The sequence below is a fragment of the Meles meles genome, chromosome 8 (genome assembly GCF_922984935.1).
Source record: "Meles meles chromosome 8, mMelMel3.1 paternal haplotype, whole genome shotgun sequence".
NCBI classification, from domain to species: Eukaryota; Metazoa; Chordata; class Mammalia; order Carnivora; family Mustelidae; genus Meles; species Meles meles.
The window spans coordinates 28,413,682-28,440,437 of record NC_060073.1 but is presented as its reverse complement, the minus strand read 5'-3'; the positions used below and the strand labels follow the sequence as shown (position 1 = coordinate 28,440,437).

At 47.4% G+C, this 26,756-nt stretch overlaps 1 protein-coding gene across 1 annotated transcript; it reads right to left on the bottom strand.

Annotated features, from left to right (window-relative positions):
- Nucleotides 1-1,287: 1,287 nt before the first annotated feature.
- On the bottom strand, nt 1,288-13,326 carry COMMD9 (COMM domain containing 9). The gene is made up of 6 exons (XM_046017825.1): nt 13,260-13,326; nt 6,587-6,712; nt 4,738-4,877; nt 3,621-3,655; nt 3,152-3,255; nt 1,288-2,102 (listed from the first exon to the last, which is right to left on the bottom strand). Exons 1-6 carry the CDS (start codon nt 13,308-13,310, stop codon nt 1,962-1,964), a joined length of 597 nt encoding a protein of 198 aa, XP_045873781.1. The 5' UTR covers nt 13,311-13,326; the 3' UTR covers nt 1,288-1,961.
- Between the last annotated feature and the right edge of the window lie 13,430 nt (nt 13,327-26,756).

Sequence of the window (26,756 nt, the reverse complement as noted above, 5' to 3'; positions counted from 1 at the left end):
GGAACGGTCACTTCCTACAGAAAGGATCTGCAGCTTTCATAGATTATCAATGGTTATGGCCCCCAAAATATTAAGAGCTGCTGTGTTAACAGAAGGTCGCTCGGCTTCCAAGAAACAGCAAAGAGGGGCATGGGATTTTTTTCTCGACATTCCCAGTGTCTTAGGGGTGAGTTTTCTCATCTCGACTTCAGTTCCAGTATTTTCCAAACAGAGCCCAAGTCACAGAACTCCACGTCCCTCGCAGAGCTGTGTGTGGTAGAGAGAAAGCGAAGAAATCTGGGCCTGCGTCCTAATGAGGCCATTTACCAGTAGGCGACTTAACCTCAATGAGCTGATTTCCTCCTCGATAAAGAGAGGATAATGACATTCACTGTTGCACCAACCCTGCGACAGTAAGTGAAACAGTGACTGCAGACAGCTTTCCACCTTCCTTTCCTTTAAGAATCAAAGTGAACACGACCGAGCCTTTCTTACACGTCCTCCCGGTGGTAATAAGCGCTTTCAGGGACGTGGTATCATTTAATCCTCACAGAAGCCCTGTGGAGGGGGTACTATTATTATCCCCATTTAATTTTTATAAAAATGGGAGAGGGAGGGGCGCCTGGGTGGCTCAGTGGTTTAAGCTTCTGCCTTCGGCTCGGGTCATGATCTCAGGGTCCTGGGATCGAGCCCTGCATCGGGCTCTCTGCTCAGTGGGTAGCCTGTTTCTCCTTCTCTCTCTGCCTGCCTCTCTGCCTACTTGTGACCTCTCTCTGTCAAATAAATAAATAAAATATTAAAAAAAAATGGGAGAGGGAGAAGTGAGTGGCAGGGTCAAGCCCCTGGCCACTGAAGGCAGGGCTGGCTTCCAACCCTGGCAGCCCGACTGGAGCCCATCCTCTGGCCCCAGGGCTCTGTCTCCTCCACCCGCCCTGCCGGGCATCCACACACACTGCCCAGAGCCGCCAGAACAGAGCCCTGACAGCAGACTGCGTGCTGTCACCCAGGGGGACAGCCTTACACACGCGCCCCGCTGAGGCGGCACACACGCGACAGGGACAGCTCAGCCGTGCGGCGTGTTTTCACCCCAGCACCTGCAGCAAGCACGCAGACTGTCGGCCTCGCTTTCCTTGGCTCCACACGCCAGACGAACACCTGGAAGGCGGTGAGTGTCACAAGCCTGGTTTTAGGTCACACCATGCTCACCAGCTTAGCTGGCCATGAGAAGTTGCGGTTCTCTTTACAAATGAGAGGCAACAACTCAGGTCAAGGACAGAAGCTTCGAAAAACGTGACTAGAGTCTGGAAGTTTTTAGAATGACTTTTTATTTCCACTCACTGCCACTTCTCTAGCCTGGCGTTGTATCAAGGAAGGGCCCTCTGGCTCATGAGAGAGGAAGTTAGCACCATTCCCGACTCCCGACGCCGGAAGGACGGCCCGCGCGGTTGAGGGGGGCTCGGGAAGGCTGTGGGCTTGGGCCAGGGGTGGGCCCCACCGCAGCGGCCCTGCTCTACAGGCTCTGGCTGGCTTCTCTGACGGAGAAGCGTGAACTGCCGGCCTCACACGCGTGAACCCCTCCAAGTTCCAGGGCTGGAGAAGGACCACTCAGACCTAACGCTGGAGAGGAACTTCTTAGATGAGCTCCACAGTGTGGGCCTGCATTTTCCAGCCAGCCACGCAGAGGCAGCTGATGAAGCGGATGCCCCCCTCACACTGCCACAGGGGCGGGGAGTCTTTAGACACGGAGGCTCCTGCTCACCGGCCTCAGAAAGAGGAAAGAGGACGAGGGAGGAGAACAGCACAGGGGCATGACCGCTCCCTCCAGGTCCAGCTGTGCCTTTTGGGTGGCAGCCCCCTCCCCGTCCCCACCGCCCGGCCTTCCGGATGGCAGCTGCTGCTCCAGGGGGCGGCCCGGGTGCTGGGAGGCGCACACGGCCGGCCGGCAGCTGGGGCCTGGCAGTGTGGCCGACAGCTGCCTGGGGTCATTTGTTGGCCACGGCGGAGAGCTGGTCGCGGATGCGGCCCAGGCCGTCTAGCATAGTGTCTAGCGTTTCCTTACTCAGCTCCACAGTGACCGCAGAGATGGAGGGCTTGTCTCCACACAGACTAGGATCTTCTTGGATCTGAGAAGAGAACAGGGTCCGCACGTCAGACCTGCCCTGGAGGTGAGCCCTGGACCCGGAGCCCTCCCCTGCTCCAGTGAACCTCTGAACACAGGCTCTTTGCTCAGGCTACAGAGTCCCAGCCCTGGCGTCATTTAGCAAATGAGGACACGGAAGGAGATTCCCAGAGGCTTGAGAGAGGAGTGCTCAGGGCCGGTATCAGAAAGCCCAAGGCTCACTCACCCCTCGGACCCCTGATTTTTGGCATTCGAGTGAGGAGACACCGCACGGACCCATACGGGTCCTTACGCAGCGGGCTCTGGGAGTAGTGAGGCTCCACTGGCCTGCGGAAAAACCACTACAGCTCCTAGTTATATCGATTTGTTTCCTTAAAAACAAAAGTCAACTCTACTAATGTTCAAAAACTTAGCTGTTAGAGGCACCCATACCTTTTCATTTTCTTACAGGGGCTGAGTTTCTGGGGGTGCGGTTAAGTCAATACAGCATCACTAAACAAACCCTAACCATAGATGTGTGGTTTAAGAAGAGTCCCGAAAAGATCTGTAGTATGAAGCTAACACCGGGAGGCCGGAGTGTGCGAACAAGGGCATAAAGGACTGCAGCGTCCCAAGTCGCTAACGGGAGCTCTGGCTCAGCCGCGTCACAAGCAGTGGCCTCAGGGACACCAAAATTATCAAGAAGGCAATCTGAAATCTGATGGCATGCCCCCATCATGACAGCTAAACTTTCCCATTAGTGTAGAAGGTAAACCTTAGGGGGCAGCGAGCCATTTTTAGAACTTGTTCTGTATTTTTCTTATCCTTTTAAAATTTCTGCTTTCGGCAGATGTTTCATTATGTCTGTAATATGCTAGGACAGTATCACTACTGTACTCGTACAGTACTCTACATGTACTTGACAGACAGAGACTGCATCTGGGGGTGCGGAATTGTCTTCTCTGGGGCCAGAGGCTCCCACAGCTCTGGACACTGGCACTTCCGCCGGTGTGCAGGATTGCCAGGTCATCGCGGCCCCTTCCTCCCCTCTCGGGAGCGCGGCGGTGGACGCACCTTCATCTGCAGCAGGCAGGTGGGGACAGCCATACGGCTGATGCTGTCGGAGGAGGTCTTGATGTCCACTCTCCAGTCCAGGTCGACCAGGCGCGGCAGAGAGACTGCGAAGGGGACGGGCCAGCTCAGAGCCCACCCGCTCACTTTACCAAGCCCTCGCTCTGGGACAGGCAGCCCTGACGGCTGGTCATGCTCCTGAGCCAAAGGACACGTCTCCGAGGGAGACGGAAGTCGGGGGCCTTCCTCACCACGGATCCATGCCACCTGCACTTGGCACGGAAGCAGGGGGTGGGGGAAGGCCAGGCTCCTGCCTGCACATACGAACCTCCAGATGTCGGCACAAAATGAGAGAGGAGTTTGGGATGAGGTTAATGCATGCTGAGTTTCAGTGACAAACTCTGGCCGCTTGGCATGGTTTGAGCCGGGTCCGGGAAGGAAAGGTGAGGAGGGCTGGTTTCTTGGTACTCACTCTGATTTGCCTGGGCTTCCGTTCGCCAAGCAGAGCTGTTTAAGAGGAAAAGATGAGGAAAAAAGAATGGAAAAGGGATGAGAACTGATCACGAGAGAGAGCCGTGGACCTGGGCCTCTACCCCTTCTGGGATCTTCAAGCCTATCATCACTCCCTGACAGGAAAGGACCACAGAAACGTCTGCTGCGTGGCAGAAGTAGTTTCTGGATTGTTCTGCATGGCTCAGTGATGTTAAAGCCATAAGTGCTGTTAGTTTTTGTAGCTTAGGGGGCAAAAAGAGAGAAGAGACTTAACGCATTGTGTTCTTACTGTGCTACCGTTCTGAGAGACGAGGCCGGAAAAGTCGACCGGTTCTCTTTTATTGAGTATCTGCTCCACAAAGTATTGCATTTTACGCAAAACACACCCAAACAGACCTGTCTAATGCTACAGCAAAAAGCACTGTAGTGAGATGCTAAGCAGAGGCAGAATAAAATGTGGTCACGTGTGAGGAACTTTCTAAATAAACAATAAAACCCATGGCAAGCGAGCCTTATCTGTTATTACCGTCCGAGAATTCTGGTCAAGCCTGCTGCTGGCCAATAGCAATAGAAAATATTTGGATGATTCACAAAAGAAACAAAATGACCAATTAAACATATGAAAAAGATATCTGACATCACTAGTATCAAAAATATACAAACTGGAGTGAGGTGCATTTGCCATTTGTGAACTGGGGGAAAATGTAAAAACCATTCCCTCGGTGCCAGTGACGGTGTGGGGAGGGGGGCGCCCTCGTGCCCTCCTGGCAGAATGCCAGCTGGTGCAATCTCTCTGACTGACAGGCAGCGTGGGAACATGCAGCAGAAGCCTCACCACCGCCTTTAACCAGCACGGAGATAACCGAGCTCATGAGCAACATTTCCACACTAGACTAAAGTGGAAACTGCCAAGAGCCTGAACACCCAACGTCAGGGAATTTCTTAACTAAATTTTATATAATTTCTCCATGTAAAGAATATATTTAACCATTAAAAAGGATATTGAAGGTAAGTATTTACTGACCTAAAATATCATTATATACCTAAAATATCATTATATAAGCCTTACAAGGAACTCTCAAGAAATGAGCACTTACACGTGTTCTAGGATGATTTTCGTCAGCAGGTTTTTGAGGTTTTGGTGGAAATTTTCAGGAAAGAGAGCCAGGATCGCCTCGGCAGAGGACAGGTCACGGAACACCACCAGCCTGGTGAGGCGATGCAGAGCCTGGAGCAGCTGCGGGACAGGCCTGCGTGGTGAGGAGCCGGGCAAGGGACAGGGCTCCACCCCCGCCCCACGACACCCGGCCACAGTCGTCCCAACAGCCCCCGGGGGTCCTGAGACCTCAGTCCCAGATGCTGACGCCCACGTGCCCCAGCCCACCTCTAAGTTCACCTGTCACTTTAGAAGACAGGGGTAGCTGCCCAACATAGGAACCTGTCAACATGCCAGAAACTTCTGCTTGGGAGCAAAGGGTTAGTAAGTCCTCTTTCCTTGTGCACAGAATCTGACCTTCAGTTCACTTTCTAGCCCGTTCCCTGGTAACATGAGAGAAGTGAAAAGTCAGCTGTGTTACTAGGCAACGCAGGCCCCTGCGCCTGGACTGGGAAGTCTGCATGAACCCTGAACCCCCGGGGGCACAGGACCATGGGCTCCCCTGAGTGGGGCTGCATCCCCCAGACCCCGAAGCTGTGCTCACTGACTTGCTACCATATGGGCTCCAGTGGCGTTTGGGCTTTGAATCAAGGCTGTCCTTGGCCCTAGGCTGTCACCAAGGAAGGTGACGAAAACAAATGCATCCTGGTGGGCTGTGCTGACTCCCCTGGAGAGGAGGAGGGCCTGACACTGCCCTGCCGGTTTGCTGTGTTCCTTCCAACTGCCTGTGGCAGCCAGCCCGGAACTGCAACGATGCTCAGCCAAACCAAGACAGACAAGACAGAGGACCCTCTGGAGGGAACTGCTTGAGGGCTTTCTCTGCTGCCCTGGGAGGCTGCTCAGCGGCAGAGGCACAACCCAAGAGGCCAGGGGATGTTCCCCTCCATGGCTGCGGGTGGAGGTCAGCGTATCAATGCCCTGGCCTCCAGGGTGACAGTTCTGCGGTGTGGTCCCCAGGGTCGCTTCCAGGATCCCAAGTTTGAGCCCTTTGCAGGTCATCAACACATTCTTTCTTGGCTTTGTCTCTCTTCCCTGTTCTTTTGTCCCACTCCCTCCTTTGTGCTTTCTAGACTCACCTCCCCTGTCTGCAACCAACTCTTAGCCTCAGGGTCTACGTTTGGGGAAGCCAAACCAAGTCTTCAACTCACTTCCATAATCTGGCTGCTGCCTTTTACGGTGCTACAGCTGACTTCAATGAACAGAACTCTGGTTTAAAACAGTAATAATAATAATGCAGGCCTGTTTGAATGAACTGCTATTTTAGAAGCATATCTGCCCTAAAGAGAAGGCTGTGAGTACTGCATAAACTGAGTCACCTCGCTCGCTCTTCCTCTTGGCCACCAGCTGAGGTCAGGTGGCGTCCAGCAGCATGTCCCCCACGTCATACTCAGGCCTCAGAGCTTCTGCCCAGTGCCCCCAGAGAAGTCTGTCTAAGCTCTCTGGCTATCTGGCTGACAGCAGCGGCAAGTTAAAGGGAAAGAAAATCGCAAAAAGGTTGGCTTTTAGCCACACTGTCGAGGGAGCAAGTCCGAAAAGGAAATGGCTAGGACCTCCAATTCTGGGTATAGTTCTCCCATCCTTGCCTCATTTATCATAAGGAAGTGAAGGTTCAAAGACAATAGCTTTTAAGTTCACTAGCATTCAAATGAAAGACCACTTTAAGTTTGTTATACTGTCAACAGACATTTCAGGGGAAATTTTTCCTTGGACGGGGCACTGATTGGGAAATTAAGAAAGAGACTAATGAGCTGAGAAGCCAGTGGGCAAAGGTCGTCTCTGACCATACTTACTTGTTCTGCTTCCTCCTGGGTCACAGACAAGCTGGAACATGTAATATCCAAGAGCTTCTTTGAGCCAAGGGCTGAACTGGAAAAGCTCTCTTGGCACAGCTGTCTGACAACATCTTTTGAGGAGGCCTGTAAATTAATTCACAGATGGGGAGGAAAGAAAACCACTCAGACTCTGAAAATACATGTTTCAGAACATAATATTGTCTCAGTCATGGTATGAAACCTTTGAAACTCAAGACTTAAAGGTGCAGAGGACGGCTCCATTTCCAGGGCAGTGAAGTAGATGTAGTCATTCTTATTTTCCCTTCTTAGCATGTGGAAAGTGCTGGGCACTATATGCGAAAGGAACAATAGAGCGCTCAAGAGGGAGCGCGGAGAAGATGGACCTGCTGTGGGCCTCCCAGCTCCAGACCAAGAAACGACACGTTGCCGAGTTTCCTGGATTTTCTTGTTGTTCATATATCCCAGGCTTTAGGCTAAGGAACAGGGCAACCCAGAATGCCAACAGGTACACAGAAACAAGACAAAGAACTCCCAACAAATACTGCTCTCTCCAGCCAAAGGACCAAGAAAGCTTAGCAAGACAGAAAACTGTTATGTGATAACTGCTCTACTGAGCCAAATACCACAGAAAAACCTGTAGCCCCACTCCCACCTATGTTAGCAGACGGAGTGGGGAATGTAGACTTCCACCCTTCTGAGGCTACAATGAGGTGTCCCAACAACCCCACCAGCATAGTATCAGAGAAAGCTAAGTAGGGAGCTGGGACCATAATCCCCACCAACTGGCAGCTAGTCCCACCATGCCTTGGTATTTATAGTAACTATGTGGGGCCAGAAATTCCACTCCTGCCCAGTAGTAACAAGGAACCCCCACTTCTGGGTGTCAGTAGGAGCCAAGGGCAGAACCTGGTAGTAATGAGGCAGAAACCCTCCAGAATCTCAGTATACAACACGAGAATGCCAGGTTTCAACAGAAAATCATTCATCATACCAAGAGCCAGAAAGATCTCAAACTGAATGAAAAAGGACAATCAAAAGATGCCAACATCAAGATAACAGATGTTAAAATTATCTGGCAAAGATTTTAAAGTAGCCATGACAAAAATGCTTCGACACCTAAATACACACAGAAAACAGACTGAAAATAATGAACAGAGCCTCAGGGATCTGTGGCACTATACCAAAAAATCTAACATTCGTGTCATTGGAGTCCTAGAAAGGGAGGATAAAAGAGGGCAAGGCTGAAGAAGTACTTAAAGAAATAATGGCTGAAAACTCTCCACGTATAGCTACAGACATAACTGTGTGCATTCAGAAACCTAAGCATATTCTCAACAGGACAAACCCAAAGAAATCCATACCAAGACACACCCTAATTAACCACCAGGAAACTAAAGGCAAAGAAAAAGTCTCAAAAGCAGTGAGAAAGAAACAGTATCTTATCTATAAGGGATCATTAGAACTCATTAGAAATCATCAAATCAGAACTGACGGAAGCAAGAAGGAAGTGGCACAGTATTTCTGAGGTGTTGGAAGAAAAGAACCGTCAACCCAGAATCCTACACGCAGCAAAAAATATCCTTCAGAAAGTGAAGAGAAAATCAAGACGTTCTCAGATGAAAAAAAAACACACTATGAAAATTTGTCACAAGACAAAAGACATTCTCTTAACAGAAAGGAATTAATAAAAGGAACCTTGGAATATCAGGAAGACAGACAGAACACAACAAACAAAAATATGGGTTAATACAATAGACTTTCTTTCTCTTGAATTTCTAAAGTCTGTTTAAAGGATGAAGTAAAAATTATACCATTGTCCAATGCAGCTCTAAAGGTATGTGGAGGAAATATTTAAGATAATTATATTACAAATGAGTAAGGGATAGACAGGGAAGTGCGGTCTCTACACTTCAGATCTACCTGGTAAAATGATGGCACTGATAGACTGTGATGTTATATATAACTGTAGCAACCAGAGCAACTACTAAAAATGTTACAAAAAGAAATGCATTTTAAAATGCTACAGGTAAGTCAAAAGGGAATTCCAAAAATATGTTTAAATAACCCACAGGAAGGCAAGAAAAAGTAAAAAGAAACAAAAAACATGGAAGAGCAGATAAAAAACAAAAAAATTACATGGCAGACTTAAGCTCTAATATTCAATAATTACATTAGCTCTAAGTGAGAAATTAAATACAAGCTGCAAATATGACTCAATTAAATGATGTCTATTAAAAATGCTCTTCAAATATAATGATAGAGACAGATTAAATGTAAAAGGATGGAAAAAGATATATCATGCAAATATTAATGAAATAAAATCAAGAGTGGCTACAATAGTAGCAGACAAAATAGACTCCATAGGCAGAAAGGGACATTATATAATGATAAAAGGTTCTATACCTAAGAAGACAACCTAAATATGTATGCATCCAGCAAGAGAGCTAGAAAACATGAGAAGTAAAGAGACAGAACTGAAAGGGGAGACAGACAAGTCCACAAATACAGTTGGAGACTTCAACACCCATCTTTGAACAACTGAAAGAATCAACTAAACAGATATTCAACAAGAACACAATAGATTTCAACAACACCATTGATCAATCTACTCAACGCTTATGGAACACAACCCAGTAGCAACAGAATATACATTCTTTTCAAGTGTCCACTGAACATATACCAAGACAGAACATATTCTGAGCTGTAAAGCAAACCTGAACAAATTCGAAAGAACTGAAATCATACTGAATGTATTCTTGGTGACTACAATGGAATCAAACTAGAAATCACTAACAGAAAGATGACAAAAAAATATCCAAACATTGGAAAACTTAAACACACTTCTAAATAATCCACAGATTAAAGAGGAGCCTCAAGAGAAATTTAAAAAATTATACTATAAAAATTATACTAAATGCATAAAAATGGGAAAAAAACCACAAAATTTTGGGGACACAGGCATGACAGTGTTGACAGGGAAATGTACAGCATTAAACACATATATTAGAAAAGATAAAAGTTCTCAAATCAATAATTTAAGTTCCCACCTCAAGAACATAGAAAAAGAAAAGCATAATAAACCCAAAGGAAGAAGGAAGGAAACAAAAAGCGTAGAAAGCTATGAAACTGAAAATAGAAAAAAAGAAAAAGAGAGAAATCAATGAAAGAAAGAACTAGTTCTCTGAAAATATCAATGAAATGGACAAACTTGGGCGCCTGGGTGGCTCAGTGGGTTAAGCCGCTGCCTTCGGCTCAGGTCATGATCTCAGGGTCCTGGGATCGAGTCCCGCATCGGGCTCTCTGTTCAGCAGCGAGCCTGCTTCCCCCTCTCTCTCTGCCTGCCTCTCTATCTACTTGTGATCTCTCTCTATCAAATAAATAAATAAAATCTTTAAAAAAAATTAAAAAAAGAAAGAAATGGACAAACTTTTAGCAAGACCAGCGAAGTTAAACAGAGAGGAAACACAAATTACCAGTATCAGGAATGAAACCAGTGTCATCACTACAGACCCTAAAGACTTCAAAAGGAAAATAAGAATAACCACAAACAACTCTATACACAGAATTTGGCAGCTTGGACAAAATGGATAAATTCCTCAAAAAACACAAACTACCACAGTTCCCCAAATATGCAACTGATAATTTGAATAGCCCAATAATGATTACGGAGTTGAATTCATAATTTAAAACTCCCCAAAAAGAAATCTCCAGGCCCAGATGGTTTTGCTGGAGAATTCTAATGTTTAAGGAAAAGAATTAACTAATTCTACACAATCTTTCTTTAGGAAACAAAAAAGGATGGAACACTTTCCAATTTGAAAGTGTTCATTTCCAAAATGAAATGAATTTCATTTCATAAAGCTAATACTACCCCGACATGTCAATTCTCCCCTAATTGATATACAGGTTTAACACAACTCCTATAAAAATCTCAGCAGGTTTTTTAAACATAGACAAAATCATTCTAAAGTTTATGTAAGAAGCCAAAGAAACTAGAATAGCTAAAACAATTTGGATAAAGAATGAAGTAGGAAAAATCAGCCAATCTGATTTTAAGACTTATTACATAGCTATAGTAATTAAGACTGTGAGGTATTATCATAGAAAAAAAACAAAAATCAATGGGAAAAAAACAGAGAATCCTGAAATTTGCCCAACTGATTCTTGACAAAGTTGCAAAGACAATTCAATGGAGGAAAGACAGCATTTTCAACAAACGGTTCTGGAACAACTGGACATTCACAGGCAAAAAAAAAAAAAAAAAAAATCTCAAACTGTCTCACACACATTATACAAAATTAACTCCAAATTGATCATGTACTTAAATGTAAAATGTAACGTAAACATAAAACTTTGAGAAAAAAAGAGAAAATTTGGAGATCTATGACTTGGCAAAGAATTCTTAAAACATGACACTAAAGTACAATTCATAGAAGGAAAAACAGTTGGTAAATTGTACTTCATCAAAATTAAAACTTTTGCTCTGCAAAAGCTCCTGTTATGGGTTGTAATGGGTTGAACCATTCAACCCAAATTCAACCCAAACCCAACCTAAAATTCATACATTAAAGGCCCAATTCCCAGTACCTCAAAAATGTGATCTCATTTAGAAAGAGAATTGTTGCAGATGTGATTAGTTATGGACCTTAATCCAATAGGACAGTGTGCTTATTAAAAAGGCAAATGTAGAGGGGTGCCTGAATGGCCCAGTCAGCTGGGCGTTGGACTCTTGATTTCAGCTCAGGCGGTGATCTCCGGTCATGGGATTGAGCCCCATACCAGGCTCTGTGCTCATGGAACCTGCTTGTGAGTCTCTCTCTGTCTCCCTCTGCCTGTCCTCTTTTCACCAGCCCCCTCCCCCAAAGGGTTAGGAGAGGGTGAGGGCAGGGGGGAAGTGGATGTGGCTATGAAAGAGCAACAGGAAGGATCCTGTAGGATGGCCACGATCTATATCTTGAGTGTATCAAAGTCAATATCCTGGTTGGGATATCATACTATAGTTTTGCAAGATGTTTCTATAAGGGGTAAATGGGACCTTTCTGTATTCCTTTTCACAACTGTATGTAAATCTATAATTACATCAAAATAAAAACCTTAAGTAATTTTTTTTCAAGATTTTATTTTTTTGAGAGAGAGAGAAAGAGAGCCAGCAAGAGTGGGGGGAGGGGCAGAAGTGAACTCTCCATGGAGCAGGGAGCCTGACGTGGGGCTCGAGTCCAGGACCCCAAGATCATGACCTGAGCTGAAGGCAGACGCATAACCAACTGCGCCACCCAAGCACCCCTAAGTAATTTTTTTTTTAAAGAAAATAGGAGAATAGGAATAAGAATGAATTAAATATTGCTACATATTGGCAAGCAAAAAAAGCCAGGAATAAAAAAGTATATGCTGTATTATACCATTTATGTGAAGTTTAAACATGGGCAATATTAAGTTGATTTTAAAAGCAAGGACAGTGGTTACTACTGTAACGAAGCAACAAGAGAGAGACTCCGGCAGTACTGGTAATATTTTGGTTTTGACCACAGTGATGGTTGCATGGGTGTGTAATACATCACTGAGCTATGCATTTACAATCTGTGTATTTTTCTGTGTTACACATTAATAATACTTTATTTTAAAGTTTATTAACAACAACAAAAAGTCCATACAATGAATAGGCATTAGGTGGGGAGTAAGCAGAACAGCCATGACGAGGGTGTAAAGGACCAGGGCTGTGAGCTGAGAGCCCTAGGTTTCCAATCTCAACTTTCGTTAGTTCATTCATTAATTCATATAACAACTGTGTACTGACAACATGCTGTGTGCCAGAAGCGGAGGATACACTGGCTGGGGATATGTTTGTGAATATCACAGAGTAGTTGCTTTTAGGGATGGAGAATACAAGTGAGCACTGCAGAGATTTTTAAAACAAAGGAGAGACCCTTGCATGAACCAATCAAGGATGATGCTGTGCCATGAATTGCTTAGTGTTATGAACTCAACCCTTTTCATCTGGAGTTAAAACCAAAAAAAAAGTTCCAACTGGATTTTACTTTCTGCAAGAAAGGCAGAAAACAGGTAAACAGTCGCATAATGTCTACAAAGGAAGATGAAGCCTCCCCTTCTTCCATAAGGGAAATCAGAAATTAAACAAGTAATTCCAACCCATCATTTCATTTGGCTTTAAGAAGCCTCACAATCTCCCAAATGATTATCAGCAGAGTTTTGAGACCCTTGCACAGGTCAAAGCAAGTACAGAAAACCAGGGACTCGGGAGTACAGAAAGCCCACTTCACCAAAGGGGGCGTTGAGGACGCAGAGAGAGATTTCTCACCCACGGAGCGAAGAGGGGCTGCGGGAGGAAATGGAGAACTGGCAACGTGGGTCTAGCACTTACCACCTCAACACACCAGACCTAAACACCAGCCCCAGAGACTTCTAGTAGGGGGCCTTTGTACAGCACCTTCATGTCCGTTATCTTATTTGTTCCCCCACCACCCTCTCAGGACAGTATTAATTTCGAGCCCGCTTTCTAAAAGTTCGGAAAGGCGCAACAACGGAGTCACCCAGAGAGGTAGTGGTTAGACTCATGGCTCTGAATCAGGGTCCATTTGGTCCCAATTCCCATTCCGTCCCAAGGCCTAAGGACAAAGGCCCGCCTCACGCTGTCCCCACCCCTCCAATTTACCTTCAGCAGGCTCTGAAGCGCGGCGAAATTCTCCGCTGTCAACGCGGCCATCTTCCCCAAGTCACCTGACGGCGACACGAGGAGAAGATCGTCACGTGGCCCCGAGGCCGCCGAAGGGCATGCTGGGGGCTGTAGTCCTTCGGGATGGCGACGGCTGCCCGGGTTTGGCGCTGCGGGATGGGGAGGGGCCCGTAGGACGCGATCGCCGGATGATGGCTCACTCTGGGGACTATAGGACAGTGGAATTTGGAGGACGCAGGTGTTGGGTGATTTACCCGGGTGGAAATTGGCTTGTCCTTTCTACTTACCAAGACAGGAAAAACTGATTTTCCTTGACTTGTATGGGTGGGCTGGTTGATTTGGGGAATGCGCCTACAGGTGATAGTCACACCCTCATAGAGCCCCCTCCCGCACTGTACCAGGATTGGTCTGTGTGTCCAATATCAGGTGCAGAGTGATGGTATGTCACTTCTAAAATTATTTATAAAAGACTGCAGGGGCCCCTGGGTGGCTCAGTGGGTTGAGCCTCTGCCTTCGGCTCAGGTCATGATCTCGGGGTCCTGGGATCCAGCCCCGCATTGGGCTCTCTGCTCAGCGGGGAGCCTGCTTCCTCACCCCACCTCCCTGCCTGCCTCTCTGCCTGCTTGTGATTTCTGTCTGTCAAATTAATCAATAAAATCTTAAAAAAAAAAAAAAAAAAGACTGCAAGGGCGCCTGGGTGGCTCAGTGGGTTAAAGCCTCTGCTTTCAGCTCAGGTCATGATCCCGGTGTCCTGGGATCAAGCCCCACATCGGACTCTCTGCTCAGCAGGGAGCCTGTTTCCTCCTCTCTCTCTCTGCCTGCCTCTCTGACTAGCTGCAATCTCTGTCTATCAAATAAATAAATAAAATCTTAAAAAAAAAAAAGACTGCAGTTTTGGGGTATTCTCTTTTGTCTCCTCCTTTTTCTTGAATCTCTTGGTCTGGGGAAAATAAGCTGTCATGTTGAGAGCAGCCCTCCGGAGAGGTCCATGTGGCAAAGAACTGAAGCCTCTGGCCCATAGCCAGGGAGAAACTAAAGCCTGCCAACTACCTCCTTACTGAGTTTAGAAGCAGATTCCATAGACTTGGCCGAGCTTTGAGATGACAGTGGCCTTGGCCAACACTGACTACAACCTCATGAGACTTTCAGAACCAGAGCCACCCAGCTAAGCTGCTCCTGCATTTCTGGTCTTCAAGAACTGTATGATTATAAGTGTTTGTTTTAAACCACTAAGCTTGATAATTCGTTACACAACATTAATACTAATAATAGCAATGATAATAATACTAACTAAACATGGGGGCGATCCAGCATAAAGGTCTTAGAATTCCACCTAAGCTTGAATCCCAATTCTACATGTTATTAACTGTATCTTGAGCAAGTTCTCAAACTTCTCTGAGCCTCGGTTTCCACATCTGTAAAATGAGGTCGATCACACCTACTGCAGAGAGCAGAGCAGAGTGATAGATGCTGCCCCCGGGGAGGATATCCATCCCTCCTGGCCCTGTGGGCAGGTGTGTTACCAGGGCTTCGTCTGGGCTCCAGTCAGTGATGGGTAGGGTGCGTAACTTGTCCAAGGTCACACAGCTAAGTAGTGGGAAAGCCCAGATTCGGACTTGAGAAGTTTGGGCTCCAGAATCTGTGTTGTTAATTGCCAAGCTATATATATCTCATTGTCTTCCCATAGCTGAAAACTCATACTTCTTCTGTCTGGATGTCTGACTCCCTTCCCAAGGCAGCAGAACAATCTGAAGGTCTTCCTGGATAATCAGCCCAGTGGTGTGATGAGAGACAAGATAATGAATGGAGGGGGTGCCTTTGGAAAAAGACTCAGGTTCAATTCCTGGCTCCTGTGTTCTTCTGGCAAGTTCCTTCATCTCTCTGAACCTCAGTCTCCTCATCCGTAAAATGAAAACAACAATTAAAATACCTTTTTGACCATTATGGGGAGTTCAAGGGTGATTTATACCCCAGAGAGAGAGAAGGAATATTTATTTGGCGATTCCATTTGAGTCCCGAAAGGGCAGAGCGTTCCTGTGCTATGAGAAAGGGTTGCCAGTAGCGTGATCAACCATCTCAGTTTGTCCAAGGAGGGATTTCCAGAGACACAATACTTGCAGTGATAATACTGAGACAGTCCTGGGCAAACCAGGCTAGCTAGTCACCTTGTGTGAACCCTGAGCCACTTTTCCTGTCTTCTCCAGGGGGACTGATGTGAAGGGAGCAGCATGGATAGAGAATTTTTAAATAGAAGGTTATTAGGGGCAGTAATCTTACTTTGAGGTCTCTTTTTGTTGTTGTTGTTGTTACCAACAATTTTATTGAGAGGTAATTCATATTTACAATGTACCCATTTAAAGTGTACAATTCAGTGGATTTTAGTACACTCACAGAGTTGTGTAATCATCACCACAATGCAAGAACATATTCACCACCAAAAAGAAAAACCACGCCCTTTAGCTATTGTCCCCCCTTCTCTTTCCATCACACCCTAGCCCCAGGCCCCCACGAATCTCCTTTCTCTCCTCTTGATTTACCTGTTCCCGACCTGGCAGACAAGATGTGCTTGTTTTCATCAATTTCTTCCACTTAGCCTGATGTTTTCAAGGGTCGTCCATGCTGTGTATCATGTATCAGGACGTCATTCCTTTTGATGGCTGAGTAATTTCCATTGTATGGCTAGATCACATTTTGTTTATCCATTCATCAGATGATGGATTTTGGGGTCATTTCTGCCTTTTGGCTCTCATGAGTAATGCTGCTGTGAACACTCTTGAACAAGCTTTTGTGTCGATTGATATTTTCATTTCTCTTGGGGCATATACCCAGGAGCCACAGGGTAACTCTGTGTTTAACTTTCTGAGGAACTGCCAGACTGTTTCCCAGAGTGGTTGCGCCATTTACCTTCCCATCAGCAATGTCTGAGGGTTCCCATGGCCCCACATCCTCGTCAACACTTGTTATTATCCGTCTGTCTGACTATAGCCGTGCTGGTGGGTGTGACGTGGTGTCTGGTTGCCCGCGAGCTTGCTTCAGAGTTGAAATTTGCATAGCCAGCCCATGTTGTCATTGAGGCTACTGACGTTCGTTTGAGGTGACTGCTGGAGATTATGGGGGCTTAAGACCTCAGTCTGTCCTTGGGTCCTGCCACCAAGTCTGGGCTGCCTTGTTTATCAGAGGAGAACCTGCAGGAGGAGGAGGAGGCCGAGGGGCCTGCGGTCCTTTAGGGAGAGCACCCTCATCTCCCCATTTTTCCTTCTCCTCACCCCCATTTCACGGACGGAGATGCGGGTGTGAACAGCTTCACCTTCACCACCTGCTCTAAGTCAAAGACTCGTTTTGAAGTGAACCGATCGGCTCCCTGGGAGACTGCAGACAAACCGGGGACAGAATACCTGAAAATGACAGGTGCGCCCTGGCTTGCACACGCTGTCTCTGTCCAGATCAGGCATGATCCGGGCTTCACTTTGCATGAACAACGTCTTCATTAATGCAGTATTTTAAAATTGGGAAATGTGACCTAAAAATCCAGATTCCTAGCTTTTCTCTAGAAACTGATAGGCCCAGCCATGCTGTTCTCACCTTGCACGTTGCAGCAGTTGTCTGGAGCTGAGTCCTGCCTGCCACCCTGGAGACAGGCACAGGCTCTCCAAATCCCCACTGTCCTCACTGTTCCGTGTTATGTCACAGTTGGCCCTCCCCACACGTCACCTGCCTTATCCCTGCTGGGGGGTATTCGTTAGGGCCTAGCTTCCGGCAGGGACCTATGGGGGTAAAGTGAAGCCATAGTCAATGGCCAGGCCAAGTTTGTATTTAAGATCCTGGGTTTCTACTTATCTGCCTCTCGTCTCACCATGAGCCTAAGCAAGTTTCAGGTGGACATCTAATTTCCCATTCATGCTTCTCAAGTGACATGTCCGGCCCAAGCATGGTCCTAAGAGCTTTGCGTGTTTAAACTCATTCAGTTCTCACAGTGACCCATGAATATTCCCAGTTTACAAGTGGGAAAACGAAGGGTCAGAAAATGAACTCATAATCCACGGATAATTAGTGGCAGACCAAGAATTTGAAGGCAGGAGCAAATGAGGTCATTTTGCGAGCTTGCTCATAATAGAGTGCCTGGTCCATGGCAGGGGGCAGGGGGGTGGTTCAGTGGAGGCGGCCGCGTAACGATTCACCTGGGTTCGCAGCCACTGCTAACGTGCTGCACAGTCAGGCACTCGTCCTGGTCAGGTGCCCCTCACTAAAGCCAGGGGCTGGAGTAGATGACATTTGTGTTTGGAGCGATGACGTCGGCCATTCTTTCCAGCTCTAACTTGTGGTGAGTCTCTGAAAGGTAGCAGGAGAAGAGGGGAGGGAGAAGAGAGCGGGCATTTTCATTTCGTGATGCCTGGAAGACTAGTGGATACCCATCTGGTCCCTCCTGGGGCGTATCCTGTCCCCCCAATTCAGAACCCCATGAGCTGGGAGTCCAGGTTTCCTCCCCCGGAGCTGGCTAGCCTGGAGGTTGTGATGAGTGGAGTTCGGGGCGCATCGGGCTGGGAGGGCACTGTGGCCTCGTTTCTCACCCTCCCGTCCCCAGGAGTAACGCAGAAGTGGCTGGTAAGCCACGGCATTGTCCTTGCACACAGGGTCTCTTTGTTTCCCTGATACACAGAGAGGAGGCTGTAACAATGGCCTTGAATGGCACTTTGCTCTCCTTTCTCCAATGTTATACTTGTGTTTTTCAGTTCTGGAATCAGCTAGACAATTATTTCCTGCGGGAGGTAGCAGCTTCACATCTTTCCTGTCTGCTTCTCTGGCAGTCCTCGGGCCCCGGGTCGGTGGGAACTGATGGGGAGCTAGGCTCAAAGACAGCGGAGCCCATCAGGATGTCACCGTCTCAGGAGCCTGGAAGGCAGTGGCACCTCACCTCTCCCCTGCAAGATGGGACCCGTCCTGGAGGAAGAAACCAGACCAGGTAACACGGGAGACAGGCTGAGAGCTGCTGGTGGGGAGCAGGGCCAGGAGGCGGTGGCTGAGGGTCCAGGCCGAGGAGGATGGTTCTCTGTTTTCTAGATACCCTGCTTGCTGGAGAGCGACTGTCTGGGGGCAAACAAATGAATAAGCAAAAGCAACTGAGGTCAAGTTCAGCAGCCTCCCGATTAGGGACACACACTGCCTGTCTGACCCTTAGTCAGTGCCTCGGATGTCTGGGTAACAGGCAACTTCAGGGTCTGTGTGGATTTATGGAAATGACTATTCCCTTAATCATCGCTGTCATTATTACGCTCTTCTTGAACTTCCTGTGTTTGTGTGCAGATCACTATATGTATCTTACCGTATTGATAGCAATTACAGCAAACATTTAAACAATGTGTTTTCCATTCTCGCTTGGCAGAGAATGGAAAACAGGCAGTCTGGTCCTAGAGTCTGTGCTTTTCATCACATGCTTCTTACATAATGTTTTGTACAATAAATCAAGGTCATTCCAAGGTTGCACCTTGAGAGGCAGTGATGTATAATGATAGCTATGATAACTATGTGTACTGAGCCCTTTGCCCTGTGCCAGGCAATGTTCCAAGGGTTTAGCATCCATGTTCTCATTTATTCTGCATAATAACTTTATTGGAAGGATACTTTTATGGTTTCCATTTTATTGAGGAGGCAATTTCAGGGAAGCTAAGTAACTCTCCCAGGGTCACACCGCTGTCATGTGGCAGAGGCAGGCTTTGAGCTTGGTTCTCTCTGGAGTGTTGTGTAACTCTAAAGCCTGCCCAGCCCTGGCTGGTTTGGAGTTAAGTGGCCTCCTAGGACTGGGTCATGAGATAGAGAGGGTGGCATTCTGTCCCTGGCTTTGCAGAACATCGCTTATGTTCCTGGCTTGGGGAGTGCGGAAGGTCTGAAATGGTTTGTCTGTTGTTCACTTTTTGCCTTACTCTATGAAGATGGACCTGCCCGACGGTGGCGGAAAGGGATGATAATTGCTTCACAAATAGCCTGTCTCCTTCCTGGCCAGAGCCTGGGCTGAGCCTCCACCTGGGCAGGAAGACGTATAGTAAATAAACAGGACTCATGGCGGGGGGTGGCATTCAGGAAGCCAACTTTACTTTTGTCTATTACCGCACCTCAATTTTTTCCTACGCTGTCCCCTTCTTTCCTTGTCCCAGGATGGAAATTAGGGCGGGCCCATTCTGACTACCTTTCTAGCTCCAAAGCAGTCTCGGCTCAGACCTCCAAAGGCTGTTCCATGTGGAGACTCCCTCCTCCAGCTGGGGCCTGGAGCAGAGAAAGGGAGTCTGTGGTTGGGTTCCCGCTTCCCGCCTATGCTGCCAGCTGGCTCACTGAGGATTCTGACCCCCAGCAGGGGCAGGAGAGGGGGAGAGGAGGACCCAGAAGAGCAGGGAGCTCTTAACTTGGTTAACACTGCAGTTAGCTGGCTGGGCCTGGTGGGTGTTTACACCTGATTCTTTATCTCTTGGCACAATTTTATAAATACTTCAGAGAACACCCTCCTTCCTCATTTTTGGGGATTTCTAAACTCCAGATCCCTTGAAGCTGACTGCCTAAGACTCCTTCTTCCAACCCCCAGAGCCTGAGCCGTGCTTACTAGTTTGGTGGGGTTGCCAAAACAAATACCACAGGCTGAGTGTCTGAGCAGAGACTAAGGCATTGGCAGACTTGGTGTCTTTTTTTTTTTTTTTTTTAGAGACAGCAAAAGCAATCAGAGGGAGAGGGAGAAGGAGACTCACCACTGAGCAGAGAGTCTACTGCAGGGCTTGATCCCAGAACCCTGAGATCATGACCTGAGCCAAAAACAGCTGCTTAACTGACTGAGCCACTCAGGCACCCAGCAAGCTTGGTTTCTTCTGAGGCCTCTCTCCTCGGCTTGGGGTTGGCCGTCTTCTCCTTGTTTTTCACACCATGTTCCCTTTGCCTGTGTGCATCCCCAAATTTTGTCTTCTTCTGAAGACGCTGGTCAGATTGGATGAGGGTCAACTCTAAAGGTCTCATTTTAACCCAGTCACCTTGTTTAAAGCCCTAACTCCAAATACAGTTACATTCTGAGGTACTGGGAGTCAGGGCTTGAACATACGAGTTTGGGCGGGGGGGGGCACAGTTCAGCCAGGCCAGGTGCCGTCAGCTTCTGTCTGGGGAAGGGTTCACGCTCTCCTGGAGGCCCTCTTCCAGAGGATCTACATGACTCCCAGGGTCCCTTGTTGCACACCTCTGGCTTATCAGAAACACTCAACTCCTCTTTACCCTGAAAATCCAAAGCCTCCGGGCCCCCCTCACTCCTGCTGGGCAGTCCGTCTCTCTTCACCTTGGGCTTCTAAGGCATGATGCAGACAAGAGTACTTAGGGATACTCGAGCTACAGGGATGCAGCTCACTCCCAGGAGGTGGGGAGTGGGCAGCTGGGACTGGGAGCACACCTGTTGTTCGCTCCAAAATTCCCCCTCGGTGCTCCCACTGTTTCCTCATCCAGCCCTTCATTCAGGGCTGGGGATGGTCCAATAAGGGGAAAACTGGTTTCATTTGCAAGTCCTGCATGACGGCGTCACAGCTCCCTTGGGAGGTGTCCCCTGATGGCTTGTGTCCCCTGATGGCTTCAGCACGCACTGAGATTCAGGTAGCCTTTCCACCCTGCTACCCCTCCGATGCCGCACTTAATTTTCACGAGGAGCCCCATGAGGAAGAGGACGGTGTCCTCGTCGAGCTGAAGGAGGGGAAGCTGGAGCTCAGACTGGTTCAGGAACTCCCCCCAAGGTAGATGGTAGAGACCGTGGGGAGCGGGGAGTGGAGACCCTTCAGTCACTCCCCTTGGCCTTCCCCACCAGGCTTCTAAGAGCTTCAGACTGCTGCCCTTTTTTGTTCCGGGCTGAAAAGAAATTCCTTCTTAGCAGAATGTTAACATGGTAGAAAACTGAAGTCCCTGCCTAGTCTGAATGCTGCAGTTGGAATGCAGGGGCTTGTGCTGGGGTGGTGGGTCCCGGGTCAGATGGGCTCTGTGTCCCCAAGGGATCTCTGCTGGAACCTTCTGCCCCTCCCCCAGCGTAACTCCTCCAGCGGAGTAGTGGCGGGCGGTGGAACAGCTTTCTTTGCAGAAGGGCACAAAAGCAAAATTGCGTCCTGAAAATCTTAATTGAGGCAGAAGGGGCTGTATGGTCTCACCCTATATCCCCTAGGATGTACTTGACCTAAAGAAGACTTCAAAATAGAAAGATCTTGATTTTTTTAAAGACTTTTTCTGTTTAGAATTTTAACCATTTTCTTTAAATATAATAAGTTCAGGCCTACCGTTGCGCATCCTTGCACAATTTCCTAGGGAAGGAAGAATGACAAACGGGTCCAGCGGCTGTTTGGAAGCTGTGTGCCGAGGCTATATCCAGGATCTGTCCGGGAGGCAGCGCTGAGCGGGCCTGGCCTGGCCTGGCCTGGAGTCTGAGGCCCAGGGAATAGGACGGGGATGCATGGGGCTGCCGCTAACTTAGACCCTTAGACTGGAAGAAGGAGAGGATAGTATTTCTCTTTATCCACTCAGCAGTCATTTAGTGAATACTTATTATGCTCAGGGCCTTTATAGGTCCTCTGCCAGGAAGCAACGGGTCATGAATGGGCCCTGGGAAAAGTGAGCTCTGAGGCAGGACAGGGCTTGGAGGAGGCAAGACAGGACCACTGGAGAATCAGAAGTGTCAAGACTCCCAGAACTGGGCAAGGAAGGATGAAGGACCAGATCACAGCGCTGGCCTCCAGAATGGAGAGGGGAATGGGTTAGACCGGAGACAGTGTGGGAGTTATGGGGGGTCAACTGATAGAAGCATCTAGAATGCCCCTCTGGTTTCTGACTTGGCCCGCGGAAGTGATGCTATGTCATTACCAAAGGGTGAGTGTGTATGTGTGTGTGGGGGGCAGCTGTGCTGGGATTGGAACTGGCTGACGACCCTTTTCTGCAGGAAGAATTGGGACATAGAAGTTGTTCTTTCTTTTAATAAATAGGTACTGAGAGTTTGCCATGAGCTGAGTGCTGGGGAGAGGGAAACCAAGGGAACACATTCCATTCCTCTCAGAGCTTACAGCCCAAGTGAAGGAGCAATTCAAATGAAATGTAGCAGAAAGACTGCAAAAGGGGATTGGGGAAGGGCTGGGGAAATTTGGTTACGGGCCAAGTATTCAGCGACATCAGAGAATGATTCATTTCTAAAAGTGTGATTATGGCATTGTATTTTAGGTGGGAGAATACTCCTCAGTTTGCTTCCTTTTTTGGAGATGCAAGTTGAAAGAGCATGATGTCAGTAATTGACTTGGAAACAAAATGATTACACACACAAAGAGAGAGCAAATATGGTAAAATGTTACCAGTTGCTGGGAGTTTATGAGAGCTCATTGTACTCTTCTACTATTCTTTGGGCTTTGGGTTTTTCCATGTGAAAACTTTCATTATAAAAATTTAAAAATACAAGGTAGCAAGTGCCTCTATGGGAAGTAAGGGTCCCGTGAGAACACAAAAGAGGGCACCTAATTGGAATTTGATGAGTGAGAGAAGCCCTCCAAAGAAAATAACATCTAAGAGCCAAGAGATGAATGGTGGATGGATGGGGGAACGGGGAAGTGCCTTGGGGAGAATGTAACAGGCAATGTGTGTGAATGCTTGGTAGCCTGTTTTGTTAGAGGAACCACATACACACACACAAAAAGACATTTAATGGGAGCGTTGAATGTGAATCAAGGGGTTACCAAGAGGTGAGAAGAGAAGGCGTCGTGAGGTGCGTAGATAAATTTGGATTTTGTCCTGATGTGAGTGTAAGCAGGGGGGTGTGTTTCAGAAAGAGGAGGCTACCGCGTATTGAGCTGTTGGGTCTCACAGCCGCTGCTGTAAGGGCTCTGTCTGTAGTAGTCCACTTAACCCTCACTGGCTTCCCAGCACCTAGCGATCGGCACCACTGTTTCACAGATGAGGCAAACTGAGGCCCAGAACCCGGAAGTAGCGGCTCAAGGTCACAGGTCTGGAGGAGGCAGGTCAGAACCCAGGCAGCCTGGCTCCAGAGCCATTCTTTTAACCCTCAAGACCACCCACCTCTCAGGGCCAGGCTGCTTTCGGTGGAAAAAGATCTGGGGGGAACAGGACTCGAGACAGGAAGACCACTCAGGAGGCAGTTGCACGAGCCCCGGTGAGCGAGAAGGTGACTTGAACTAACCTAGTAAGAGCGGAGATGGGGAAAATGGACAGGACAGGGTTATTTCAGAGGGAACCGCGGGACTTGGTGATCAAACGGTTGTGTGTGTGTTGGCAGGGCATGGGGTGGGGGGAGTCAAACACCCCACTAACCTGCCCCACTTTGGCATGAGAAAGGGGACCTGGAGCGGTCCTCTTCATGACAGACGGGGAGGGTATGCGCAGATCCCTTACGTCACCTCCATCAACCAGGACCAGCCTGTTGTACAGCCGACTCACATCTCTCTCATCCTGGCCTCTGCTAACCATCATTTCTGTGCCATTTGCTATCTTCGCTGTTAGAATTTCATCACCTGCAACCCTTGTCATTTATGCACCCTAAGTTTTCTGGCTCTGGGAGGCCACTGCCCCCGATTGCTTTCCTAATTGTCTCCCAGCTCACCCAGCGCCCCGTTAGCTGAAAATGCCACCGGGGGGACACCTGTGCTGCTCCACGAGGAGCCCTGAATCCCCGGGCCCCCTTCACTGGGCTCAGCCGGGATGACGAATTAAACAAATATTGAAAAACGATAAAAAGAAAAACACTTGGCCGTGTCCTTCTAATGCTTATTGATTTTTAAGATCTTCCCAGGCATGAAAACAAGATTCACTGCCGTCATCTTGACATTGGATTCCTGTTAGCTGGAAGAGTGGCTCATCGATCAGGGTGGGGTGCCCGGCAAACCGGGTGTGGGCCGGTCTCCTGTCTGGGTCATCAGCTCCAGCGATGGAGCATGATGCAGCTGGGGCGGGGGGGGGAGGGGGGCTGGGAGAGACCTACTCACTTCAAGCAAGGGACACTGTGGCCCGAGAGGGACCCCTTGGCATCTGGGAAGCCAAGGTGGGGCCACTTCTCTGTTCCATGCCAATCTCTGGGGCCTTGTATTGTTGTTGTTGTTGTTTTTCTTGCAAAAGGCCCCAAGAATTCTAGATTATTCTAAACGTGTGTGTCAAAAATGATGCAACTACTATATGAATTCATATGCGAAGAATGCGGGGCTTCAGAGCACAACATGAGCTCGTCTGTATATACTGCTCTCTCTCTCCCTCTCTCTCCAAGGGAATCGTTCATTTAACCGCAAATCTTTATTTAGCTGCTACTACGGGCTGCGTCCGGTTCTAGGTGCTGGCGATACAGCAGTGCACTAAATGAGAAGTCCCTGCTCTCCTGGGAGCTTACCTCCCAGGGGACATTGCGAGGAGCTTTGTGGGCAACCCGTCTATGCCTGTGTCACATCTGTCTCTAGGCCTGGGTCTCTAGGTTCACGTTGTACACATGATTCTGCGAGTTGCTTCTTCACTAACAGTGTCTTGGAACCTATTCCATGTCAGCCTAAACGGATCTGCCCCGTCTTTGCTAGTTGCGTGATGGTCTTCTGCAGGGTAAATCCTTGCAGGTAGACATATGGGTTCTCCTAATATTTGCCACCCACAGAGCTGCAGCCAACTTTCTTCTGCATATACTGCTGTACACACGGGAGTCCACGCATGTACTGAGTGACCATGGGTAGGTTAATGAACCTCTCTGTGCCTCAGTTGCTTCATGTGTAAACTGAAGGTAATAATGGTACCTCCCTCTATTCATCCAGGAAATGCAAACAAATGACAATGAGATGCTGCTTTATTCCTGCTAGGATGTCTATAATCAAAAAGACAGGTATTAACAAGTGTTGGCTGGCAAGGATATGAAGAAATTGGAGTCCTCGTATACCACTGGTGGGAATATAAAATGGTGTAACCACTTGGGGAAAAAGTTCGGCAGCTCCTGAAAAGGTAATGCAGAGAATTACAGCAAATGGCCCAACAACTCTTACTTTGATGTAGAGGCCCAGGATAAACAAAACCACATGGCCACACAAAAACGTGTATGCAAATGATCATAGCAGCGTTCTTCCTATTAGCCAAAAGCTAGAAACAAGCCAGATGTCCAACAAGTGAGGAATGGATAAACAAAATGTGGTATGTCCATGCAATGAACATTATTTGGCATTAAAAAGGCAGGAAGTATTGATATATGCTGCAACATAAATGAGTCTTGAAAACATTATGCTAGCGGAAAGTGGCCGGTCACCAGGGACAACATATTGTGTATTTCACTGATGTGAAATGTCCAGAATAGGCAGATCCACAGGAACAGAAAGTAAATTGGTAGTTCCCAGGGGACTGAGGGGTTGAGATAAAGGGGATTGACTCCTAATAGGTACAGGGCTTCTTTTTGGGTGATGAAAATGTCCTAAAAGTGTGATGATGATAGCACAACTCTGCAAATATACTAAAAAAATATTGAACTGTACACTTTAAAATGGATAAATTGTATGGCATGTGAATTGTGTCTTGGCAGAGCTATTATTTAAAAATAATAGTAGGACCACCCTTCTGGGTCGTGAGGATGAGCTGAGATGGCATAAAAATGCAGAGAACAGTCCCAGGCATCTGGAAGCTCTAAGTATCCACTGTTCCTGGTGTTGCCTCTGGAACAGGGATTCCCAGAAGCAGAAATGTTGAACCAAAGGGCTGGTGCATTTTGAAAAAAATTTTAATATTTTAATTTTCAAAGACTGCAAAGTTCCCCTCCAGAACTGTCTTCACCAGCTCACTCTCAAAAGCAGCGCACAGGGTGTCTGTTTTTCTCCTTTCTTCTTCTTTTCAAAGAAGCAACCACCACAAAAATTCTAGAAGAGCATAGATCACTGTTCACTGTGGTTTTCCTTGAGGTGATGGGATCATGTGTGGATTTTCTTTTCTTCTTTCATAGTGTTTATCTGAATTTTTTTCATATTTTCAAAACCAGAACATGTGGTTGTAAATGGCATGAGTTTTCTTTTTCAAGGCTGAGTAATATTCCATCAATTGATATGTCAGTGGAATTATCTATCTATCTATCGATCATCTATCTACTTATATCACATCTTCTTTATCCATTCATCTACAGGTGGATGCTTGGGTTGCTTCTTCACCTTGTCTATTGTTAATAATCCTGCAATAAACAGAGGGGTGCATCTGTCTTTTCATATTAATGTTTTCATTTTCCGTGGGTAAATACTCAGTAATGGAATTACTGGGTCACATGTTAATTCTGTTTTTACTTTTTTGAAGACTTTCCATACTGTCTTCTACAGTGGCTGCACCAGTTTGCGTTCCCATCAACAGTGCACGGCGGTTCCTTTTTCTCCATATCCTTGCCAACACTGTTATTTCTTGTGTTTTCTATTTTAGCTATTTTGACAGGTGTTAAGTGAGACCTCATTGTGGTTTTAATTTGTATTTACCTGATGATTAGTG

Excerpts from the sequence above, each read along its gene's own strand:
- COMMD9 (XM_046017825.1), bottom strand. The coding sequence starts at position 13,310 with ATGGCCGCGTTGACAGCGGAGAATTTCGCCGCGCTTCAGAGCCTGCTG. Across the intron at positions 3,256-3,620 it reads GGAAGCCCAGGCAAATCAGA|TCTCTCTGCCGCGCCTGGTC; the intron begins GTGAGTACCAAG and ends TCCCCTTCGCAG. Across the intron at positions 2,103-3,151 it reads CCTGCCTGCTGCAGATGAAG|ATCCAAGAAGATCCTAGTCT; the intron begins GTGCGTCCACCG and ends TTCTCTTCTCAG.